Genomic DNA, 11,612 nt, shown 5'->3' on the forward strand with positions numbered 1-11,612 from the left:
CGCAAAAACTCCGCGTAACATCCCGTTCTCCGTGTGGTGCAGCTAAGAACTGCATGGAAAAATACATTCGCTATCTTTGATCTCATTCATTAAACTCTTTTACCAACTCCAACCACAATCGTATATCTCTTTTAAAGATATTTCTTGTTATTTCTGTGAACAAGAACGATGTGAGGTTGCACAAAAGCAATAGACGTAACACAAAAACTTAACACAATCTTGATCATCAATAAAATTATAATTTTCATTAAAGATTCAAAATTCAATTAAATAAGTAATAGAAGGGAATGTGTATATGTATTCCCTTGTATTACTAATATTTGAGAACGTCAACGAGTTGGGCTACTCAATGGTCTGATTGAAACAAGACAAAAATAATTGCAATGTGCACGAAGATATGAAACAAAAACAAAGATCAAGTTAATAACTGTCTTGTAAAGAGCCTTAAGCTTCCTTGTTTACATGTAAAATCTATAAATATACGCATTCACATTACTGCTGCCGCCACATTACTGTGGTGGTTTTATGGGGTTTTCCCATCGTAATATCACTGCAGGATGACGTGTTGTGGAAAAATGAACATTTGCTCATAGGTTATGAACCTTTTCAAGTAAAATGAATTTATCGTGTTTATTGACTATATATTTTCTGTCGTGTACGTCAGTAGCAATGGCGGACTGGATAAGCAATACCGAGAAGGAGAATGTGAAACGGCAGCTGAAGATTGACGAAGGTGTCATTAACAAAATCTACAAGGACAGCTTGGGTTTCGTACCTTTGGGATAGGGCACCTGATCAAGGACACGGACCCGGAACACGACAAGGCACTGGGAACTGTAATTAGTGACGAGCGAGTTTATGCCGCATTTAACGCAGATCTTAAGGTTAGAAATGATAATATTCATAAACAGTTACACAGGAAACATATTTTAGAATGTTATGTTACTTACAAATATACGTCGTATAGTATTTTACGTTTACGTACATATATTTTTGTTTGCACACATCCAGGACACCATTGCCTTGACAAAGGCCATCTACCCGTGCGTTGAAGGCTGGCGTAGCGAGGTGAAGGAGATCATGGTCAACATGGTCTTCAATTTGGGCGGGAAACTCCTGCAGTTTGTGAAGCTGGGTGAAGCGTTGAACGCTCGAGACTGGCAGAAGGCGGCAGACGAGATGGCCAACAGCAAGTGGTACGGGCAGGTGGGCAAGCGAGCGGAGAGGCTAGTGGCCAGAATGAGGAACGTTAAGAACTAGGAATAATCGCGCTCGCGGCATTCGAATCTCCATTAAACAGTTTCATGTCTATCGCGTCTTTGCTTTTTATTGGACTTTACGAATGAACGATATGGGCGACATACGAGAGAAGCAACCTCATTGAAATCAAGTCCTTATGTTCGCTCATTGTAATTATTTGGAAGTGTTGCGAACAAAAGGCTTTTAAATGAGATCAACGAGGCAAATTTACATTCTTTAGGCGTCGTTTTGATGGGGATATTGCAATAACAAGAGAGCGAAAAGTGTTTTTCAAGATGTTTGATGCTGTTATGAGAAATAAATATCGCTAGTACCATACTTGATTAAATATGACAAAGCGCGTACTCTCACAAAGAACGGCAATAATCGCTCCAAATATATTTCTTGGCATGGATGGGAATAGTTTGGTTTTAAATTGCTGAATCCCTTTACGTTGAAGTCCCTATTACTTCGAATATCATGGTGAACTTGTATTGGAAATGTTCCCTTTGTATCAAAATGTAGCTTCTTTAGACTACTGAAGCGGGAGTTCACCTCATTCATCATTCAACGTTTCATACAACTGACATGGGTCACATTGTTGTCAACCATATGATAACCCCGAAACGAGACAGAGAATGGTGGGATTTCCCAACGATATCTGTCCGTCAGTCATTCTGTAGATACACGTTCCCATGTGAAACATTCAAATCTGTAGTAATTATTACTTGTGATATGAGGTTGTGTATACAATACTATACATGTATTGTCTAGGTGATAACAAAAAGGTTATTGGCCGGTTAAAAAGCCTTAAATGTGAGGTAACCATAAAATTTCGAGCAAACAACAACAACAACAGCACTTGTAAACATAGCAAGAACTCGTATAGTATACTGATTGAGCTTCGGACGTAAACCGTCAAAGAACCCAAGAGATGTATACAACTCCTATTGACATAAAGGTATCGGTAAAAATGGGAACGAATACCTGCTGCCTTTAACAGTGAGGTAAACATAAAATGTGCAGCAACACAACAAAAGTAACATAGACAAGCCATATCCTTAAACAATATTTTCGGCCTTTATCTTGATTAAAAAAGGTAGAAAATTTACGTTTCTATTATTTAATTAAAATCAATGGTTGTAGTGTTGTGTTCTTATTTTCACATAAGGGTCGTATATCTACCGCATGAAATGTTTTTTTTATTAAAGGGGCCTTTTCACGTTTTGGTAAATTGACAAAATTAAAAAAAGTTGTTTCGGATTCTCAAATTTTCGCTTAAGTTATGATATTTTAGAGGAAATAGTAATACTTAACATTAACCATTCTCTAAAATATCCATTACATTAATCTTTTGACGATGTGAATCCCTGACAATTATAAAGGCAACGCGAAACGATTGAATAATTTGGAAAGTTACTTTATCAAGCATTTAATGACAAGCTTCAATAATTGCCATAATTTGTGGAAAGGGCTCTATAAGTGCACGTATATTACACCACATAATAGTGTCACCCGAAACGACTCGAGTTATACTGTTCAAGAGGCCTTAGGTTAACGGAGTTACGCTGTATGGACAGGCAATTGTATAATTTCTATCATACCATTTGGTAATTAGTTTAGCAACTAGATCACCTGGCTCAAAGATTTAACAGTTGATTTATAGATGAAGAAGAACAGCGGATTAGGCTACGGTATCTCGATATTCTCGATTATTTATTAAAAATGATGAAAAAAACTCCCTTTTAGGTCTTGAACTCAATAAAGAAGTGAAATATTAAATATATTATATTTATTATATTATATATTCACACATATCGCCAGTTACGGGGTCTCAGATTTAGAAATAGGTCATGGGTTTCGCTCTTAAAATACATGTATCTCCATACCCTTTTTTATCCGATATTAACACGAATTAAGGTATATAAGTACCTAATATAGTATTATATTTAAATACGTCATTTATTTAACGTCTCATACAATGAAATATATAGCAACATTAGTTGCGAGGTATACAAAATTTCAATTTCAGCCGTGATTGTGGTTTTCGATATAATACCCTATTGTGACATTTGACTGCATAATCTCCCCTTCACCCCCCCTCATAGTAATTAAAGGTGCCTAGAACGCGGGGTTGTATACAGACCCCGTTTTTAATATTGACCCCTTAAGTATGGTCTGAAAACTACCGAGACCGTGTAACTGGCACTATGTATTAGTATATATATATATTTTTTTTTTTTCAAGGACGTTGGAACATTTTAAGATTGAATATAATTCATAAAGTGAATCTTGGTATCGCGTGGTTTATTTGTGATTCCTGTACCATACACTAGTTTGAAATAACTAGGGATTTGCAATAAAGTATACAATACCAAAAATAATAACAAACAAAAAGTGTGAACGGAACAGGGTTTCATTCATTAATTTATTCATTTATCTATCTTTCTATTAATTAATTTATTCATTCGTTCATCCGTCCATCCGTCCGTGAGTCCGTTTGTTCGTTGGTTTTTGCGTTAGTGCGTTTTGCCGTTCGTGCGTTTGTTCATTGGTTTGTTGGTTCTTTGGTTTGTTGTTTTGTTCTTTCGTTTGTTTGTTCGTTCGTCTTTTTGTTTGGTTTTTGGTTCGTTCGTTCGTTCATTCGTTCGTTCATTCGTTCGTTCACTCATTTATTCCTTCCTTCCTTCCTTCCTTCCTTCCTTCCTTCCTTCCTTCCTTCCTTCCTTCCTTCCTTCCTTCCTTCCTTCCTTCCTTCCTTCCTTCCTTCCTTCCTTCCTTCCTTCCTTCCTTCCTTCCTTCCTTCCTTCCTTCCTTCCTTCCTTCCTTCCTTCCTTCTTTCCTTTATCCTTTCTTTCCTTCATTCCTTCGCTATCCTAGGTTTCCTTCCTTCACTTCCTTCTGTCCTTCCTAATCCTGTCCTTCCTATCTTCCTTCCTTCCTTCCTTCCTTCAATTATTCATCTCATTCATGTATCTATTTAGTTTTCGTTTTTAAAGGCTTTTTATTGGTTCATTCATTTATCTGTCCATACTCCGTTTGATCTTTTGTTCGTTTGTTTTGGTGCTTTGCGTTTGTCCTCGGTTCGTTCGGTTGTTTCATGGGTTTCGCTCGTTCGCTCTTTTCCCCACCAACCCACCAACCCTACCCAAAACCCACCCAAAACCCAACCACCCACCCACCCAACAACACCCCCCACCCCACCCACCCACCACCCAAACAACCGACCACCCACCCATCCATCAATCCATCCATCCATCCATCCATCCAGCCAGCCAGCCATCCAGCCATCCGTCTATCCGTCCGTCCGTCCGTCAGTCCGTAGGTCTGTCTGTCTTGTTTTATTTCATTTTATTTTTTCACGTCAAATATTCGTCGACCATTTCCAATATTCCCAAAAACGTTTCACAATAGATTATACATACATAAGTATCATTCCTTAGAGGATACTAGGATATTGTCACAACAATGTATTATGCATACATAATTATGATCTAATAAGACAGTGACATAATATAGTCGCAATTATGTGATTCAGTGAATGAACTACGGGTCACCCTTCTATCGCTATTTTTCGACTTTATGTATTGTAGGGTTACAATAGTTCTGTGTGTACAAGTTAGAACAGTGTACGTGCAGTAGTCGTACATGTTCTCGTATTAGAAATGTTAAATGCGAAACGGTTAAACAGAAGGCCTCTCACTGTTTTATTTAGGATTATTAAATGGGTTTTTCCAATATAGTCATTTTGATTGAACTTATACCAACATGTTATTTTATTCCGCAATTAATGGAAACAAATCCGTGATATCATAAAACGAATTAGAAAACCCCCCATACATTTTGTTAAGAGTGTATTTTGTATGCATGCCCTTGCGAGACATTTTCTCAGATCAAAATGAAACACGTGATACGATACAGCTCATATGAACCCTTCAGCAACTATTATCATAGTCAAGTATAAACATGAACGGAAAGGAATGTGTTCAATTCATTCAAATTAATACATAAATCTACATTATTGTATTTAGAAATTGACTAAAAAAAGTATTCCGACGAAAAAAACACACAAAATACCATTGAGGTGCACCAGAGCTCATCGCTTGCATTGGTCTATTTTTAAAAATACTGCGAAATGTGTTGAAAAACATATTAAACATAATCACCCTGTAAAATTATCCGTTAAATTAGAAAACATCCGGGCCGGAGCTCCACCTCGGAAGTAGCATTGGCTCATTTATTAATGCATCTCAAAAAGTGGTGGCGCGCGTGATTAACGGCCGTGCAAAAGTAACACGGTTATTGTATCCTTACTACTGTCATTAATATGCAACGATTAGAAATTGAAACGCAAAATAACAATGGTAATTGGTCTTCCAAAATTCGCCAAATTTTAGACCAAACAGTATTTAAAGATTTATGGTTATTTCATAAATCAGTTATAATTGAACGCTTTATTCCTTTGTAAAAGACTAGACTCAGAGGTCAGTTAGTATCTGAGTGGATACTACATGTTGAATCATCAGCATCATTACTACTTTATCAAGAACTTTAACCTGTATTTGGTAGGTCTGTGTATTTAGATGTCATTGGTAATACATAACATATATTTGTATATATATGGTTTATATGCTAAATTAATTGTTTATATAAACACACAACACTCTCACCCATAATGCATTATTATCATAATTACTTTTTCAAGCATATATGAATGGTTTATAATATTGATTACGATGAGCTGTCATTTGCGTAAGTGAATACAATATTTGTTCTGTTCTATTCTGTTCTGTAATGATCGAACGAAGATATTTACTATGATTTTATTGTAATTGCAAATGTCACATATTATATAAAGTGTATTCAACAACCCCAGACAAGATCGTCATGACTCGTAAGTAAGTCTAATTGCGTGAACACAAAATTAAAATTGTTATTATAACGGTAGCAGGCCGATTCGACTGATTTTCTTAGGTCTTAAACATGGGTCGGTTTAAAAATAATATCACTGTTTTCACACTAATTAGCACTGTTTAAGTACCAGTTGTTAATGTGGACGCATTTTGGTTGACAAAAAAATGGATAACTCGATTGCTCATGGCGTTATTTTCAATGTAAAGTTGAGTTTCGATTGGTTTTGACGATTGATATTGAGCACACACATGGCCCTTATACACGGACAACTTCTTGAACAACCTGATATTGAGCACGCACATGTCAAGGAATACCGTTTTCTCCGACCAATAAGTCTAAAACAACCTCGCATTGGCATGTTCTGGTAGTGTGAAAACAGTGATATTATTTTTAGGCCGTGTTCAATTTCAATTTACGGTTCAGGAAATCGCGAAATTCCATGAGTTATCTTCACACTCAGACCAACCAGAGGAAAACGGTTGATACTTGCAGAAACCGCTTCCGGCTGGCCCTATGATAAAGCGTCGTCCGATAAAAACAAGTAAGTAATAAGGGAGATGTACCTGTTTGAAAACTCGATTTCTCGATCTAATCGAGACATCGGCGGCATTTTTTTCTCAATTCTGACCACGCGATTTCCCGCATTGACAGAGAAGAAAAAAAATTGAATCAGTTTTTGTGCAAAAATAAGTATAAGTGTCAGTCCTTTTTAATTAATAACTATAATGCATATTTTAATAAATTATTCATAAGAGAAATACATTTTCTTGCTTATTAATGAAACATTCGTACACTGATTGTGTATTGTTGTTATATTTATTATAAAATAAATATTTACGTCATATCGGGACACAAGAAGTATAGGTTTAACGCGTTTTAAAACAATACACTAAGGGAAAACAGCACATTAAAAAAGAAACGAGTTTATTTTATGTATTTTTACCTATTGTCTGATTTGTAAATAAAAGATTTACACTCTGGATAGCGTTACGGATTTTCAACAATGGACAATTTATTTATTCTTTAAAGCATGGTACAACAATTTTTAGGCAGACTTGGTGGTATAGTTTATGTTTTCTAAGTGGACTGCACAGGCTAATCTGGGACGACACTTTACGCACATGCATTAAGCCCAGTTTTCTCAGAACACGACTCCATTGATCTTGAATGTAATCAATGTGCAACTACGCGGCCCGATATTGAAATGTTTGTCTTGCTCTATGTCTAAAATTGTTAAAACACAAACAACGACTTTAAAAGTCGTAAAACCTACTGTTGTTGAAGCCTGTTTAATTCTTCAACATTTTAATTGTATTTCTTTTACATTTGAAAATTCACAGACCAAGTATTTTGTTTTAATTTCGCAGTTGTAGGATTTAAATGGTAGATTTTATTTTCTTGTATGTGTTTTCATACACTTATATTTTTCTGGAGTTGATATAAATTTACATGTCTGGTGGTTTTATTGTGCGATGAAATAATTACTATTTAAAATTATGTATTTGGAATGCTACCCCAAGAACAAATATTACCAGATAATTTGTATAGTGGTAGTAGAAATGGAATATCCATCAAAGTCATACATTACTAAAACTATCAATTACGTAGATAATCGAAACCGAAACCGGTTAAATGGTAAACATGAAAGAGAAAGAGATTCATGTTACCACTCAAGTTTATGGTCGTATTTACATTCCTAAATTCGTTCTTTGGCATGCATTTTTCAATCGGTGATCAATGTGTGTATTTCAACTGGTATTTAAAGCGTAGACCCGTGTATTTAATGGGGATTGGTACGAATTGCATTATTGTTCATTGGGTTTGGGTTTCAATGAAGGCGCATACGTCCCAACATTTTAACAAGAAAACAAGAAAATCATTATCATACTTTTATTTGTCATAGCTCTCGACCAAGCCAATGTTAACTTTAACCATTAAACAAACATCTTATTGGGTATGTAGGAGTACACATGGCGGCGGGTTCCCGTTCCGATTTCCCTTTTTGCGTGTTTTTACCACCCATTATGCCATTCAGGAAAGAATATGTCCTATCGTTATCTGCTGTATTGCAGTTAATAATAGACCCGCTTTCTGAGAAAATTGGGCTTAATGCATTTGCGTAAAGTGTCGTCCCACATTAGCCTGTAAAGTCCGCACAGGCTAATCAGGGAAAGACTTTCCGCTTTTATGACATTTTTTGTTTAAATGAAGTCTCTTCTTAGCAAAAATCTAATTAAGGCGGAAAGTGTCGTCCCTGATTAGCCTGTGCGGACTGCACAGGCAAATCTGGGACGACACTTTACGCACATGTATTATGCCCAGTTTTCTCAGAACGCGACTCAATAAGTGCCATGTGTCAATCAACAATATTGTGTTTGTTCTTTCCTTCACAACATACTAGTCCGTCTGGTCTATGGCATTTTATTACTACCTAGAACACTACGTTACTAATATTTTATGCACACATAAACTATTTTATGTATTGTCCTATCATCATTGTACGCTTTGAAATTATTAATATTCTGTCATGATAATTTTTGTTTTAAACGCTAAATCTTATTATACATGTGCTAAACCCTAATATTATTTTGCTTTGGTTCAATCATAATACAATATATAGTCACTTGAGTTATTTATTGTAAAGGATTGCATGAGCCTGATTAGGGCAATTGTTATAAAAGGCCATAAAGTAGATAAAGATAGAACAGATTCTTTCATGAAAGGCTTAATGGTTTGTAAAAAAAAGACATTAAATAAATGCATGTATGCATCAAATATTATTAATACGAATAAATGAATAACCGGTGTTTGTTTGCCTTTTGTCATTTCTATTGAACTCAAAGGCATGCGCATGACATTTATTTGCTTAACCCATTTATGATTAGCGTCTAGAAACAGACCTTGGCAAACAGCGTAGACCCAGATGAGGCGTCGCATGATGCGGCCTCTCATCAGGGTCTGCGCTGTTTGATTAAAATAATATATGTAAGAAATATTCTAAATATGGAAATAAATATACAAGACATCCCTTATTTTGGAAATAAATTGATCCAATTTAGAACGATGGGAGAGTCTACTAGGCATAAATGGGTTTATCTATTTGTGCAGATTGATTCCATCAAGGTCACAGATGGCTAGCAAACTAACAGCGCAGTATGCAAGTCGTGTGGTTTTTGTTTTGTCCATTAACCCATATATGCCTAGTTGACTCTCCCATCCTTCAAAATTGGATCAATTTATTTCCAAAATTAGGGATGTCTTGCATATTTATTTCTATATTTAGAATATTTCTTACAGAAATTCCTTTAATCAAACAGCGAAGACCCTGATGAGACGCCGCATTATGCGGCGTTTCATCTGGGTCTACGCTGTTTACCAAGGCCTTTTTTCTAGACGCTAGGCATAAATGGGTTAAGAAAACTGGCATTGTAAGACATAGTTGTGATTTTTAACATTTGTTATCTGTTAGTAATTACTTTAAATACATGCTTAATGAACGATTGAGGACGTAAAGAAACGTAGTTTTAAAGTCAATTCAATTACCTCCTTTGTGCATACTCTGTTGCGTGATTGTTTAAGAAACCTGATCACGTATAAACGGTGCGTTTATGTGATCTAAGGCCCGTATTGGTGTAATTGTTAAAGGAGGAATAGCAAATTAACAAGGGCCGTGTTCACAAATCAATTCTTAGATTTAACTCTTACAATACAGAATATTGTTAAAACTTGAACGTTCGTACAATTGTTTATTGTTTAGTCTAATTTGACAATTAACACTTTAAATTTTACCATACTTCATATAGAACAGCTTGCTTATGACATAAGCGTGATTGATAGCGAGCATCTATTCAAACTCTGAATAACGATGTATCCAGTCTAAATCTATTCTTTATTCTTAAGTCTTACAATGGGTTGGTTAATACGGGCCCGGATCAATTTTAATCATTATCAGCTTCTTCTGATTCTATATTTTAACATGCGTTGCCATATTGTGTATGTTTTATTTTCAATATTAGAATGCAATTACTTATTGTTTGGAAAGAGTCTTTGTTCAAGGAAACTTACAAAACAACACTGGCGTTCTTTCTAGCAATATTTAACATCTTTTGATAATACATGGACCGTGCTCTGGGAAAAAGGGGTTAAATGCATGTGCGTAAAGTGCCGTCCCAGATTAGCCTGTGCAGTCCGCACAGGCTAATCAGGGACGACACTTTTCGCCTACACTAGATTTTTGCCAAGAAGAGACTTTCTTGAAACGAAAAATATCATACAAGCATTAACTCCGCATAAACTGGATTTTTGTAAAGTGGAGAATTTCTGTAAACAAAACACAACATAAAAGAGGAAAGTTTCGCCGATGATGAGCATGCGATGACAGGGTAACTTGGGACGACAATTTATCTCGTGTATGAAGCCCAGTTTTCCAAGAACGATGGTCATTTGATTCGCGTTCGAGAAAACTGGGCATAATGCATATGCGTAAAGTGTCGTCCCAGATTAGCCTGTGCAGTTCGCACAGGCTAATCATGGACGACACTTTCCGCTTTTATGGTATTTTTCGTTTAAAGGAAGTCTCTTCTACACGAAAATCCAGTTGAGGCGGAAAGTGTCGTCCCTGATTAGCCTGTGCGGGCTGTACAGGATAATCTGTGAGGACACTTTGCGCACATGCATTAAACCCAGTTTTCTCAGAACGCGACTCATTTAAGAACACTTGGTACATCTCAATCGTACATAAAAGGAGATTGTTTGCTCAAATATCACTACACTTCAATCAAACGGTAGACACGATGGTGAGAAATTGACTACTAGTATCTCCGGAATCCTCCGCAATCTTCATGATCTTGTATCTTATAGCTGCCATCTTGGCTTGTAGTACTATATTACTACCCGAAGCTTGATCCGTATATTGATATAAGACTGCATACGACGTGCTTTGAACTAGCGCCAAACTTTCTTTCAACGTTAATGTGTTGTGCACTTTGACCCAGCATATTAATAGTTTAGTTTTCTAATATTATTTCATCATATAATTGAACACTTTTCAAAATGATTTAAGGGTATTGACAAAAGTTTCCAAAACGAAAGTGAAAGCTGATTCATCACATTTCGCGATTCGAACAAAGCCAATAGAGTATTTATGCAATACAGCTTATTATAGCCGATGCAAGTTCTGGCTAAAAGACCTGAGATGACAGGTTATATAAGCAAATTGCTATAGTCAAATTAACGAATGGTTCGATGATTAACAAAATTATGAATTGTCTGTGTGTGATAACTACTTGTTCTTGATTATTTTTTGAATTGTATCTTATAACAAGCGCACTTGGTTATGAAAGACTGATGAGCATCAAATTATCTCCCCTTTAATACGTCATGTGGCTCATACTCGGGCTAAGACCACAATCAGAATAAACAGTGTATAAACACTACTGGATTGTGAAATTCTGACTTAC

At 36.0% G+C, this 11,612-nt stretch overlaps 1 protein-coding gene across 1 annotated transcript; it reads left to right on the forward strand.

The window, feature by feature from the left end:
- Positions 1 to 485: 485 nt before the first annotated feature.
- Positions 486 to 1,573, forward strand: LOC127862207 (probable T4-type lysozyme 1). The gene is given in 3 exon segments (XM_052401216.1): positions 486 to 769; positions 772 to 884; positions 1,012 to 1,573. Coding segments are annotated over 3 exon segments (516 nt in total). The 5' UTR covers positions 486 to 615; the 3' UTR covers positions 1,261 to 1,573.
- The last annotated feature ends 10,039 nt before the right edge of the window (positions 1,574 to 11,612 follow it).

The sequence above is a fragment of the Dreissena polymorpha genome, chromosome 16 (genome assembly GCF_020536995.1).
Source record: "Dreissena polymorpha isolate Duluth1 chromosome 16, UMN_Dpol_1.0, whole genome shotgun sequence".
In the NCBI taxonomy this organism is placed as follows: domain Eukaryota; kingdom Metazoa; phylum Mollusca; class Bivalvia; order Myida; family Dreissenidae; genus Dreissena; species Dreissena polymorpha.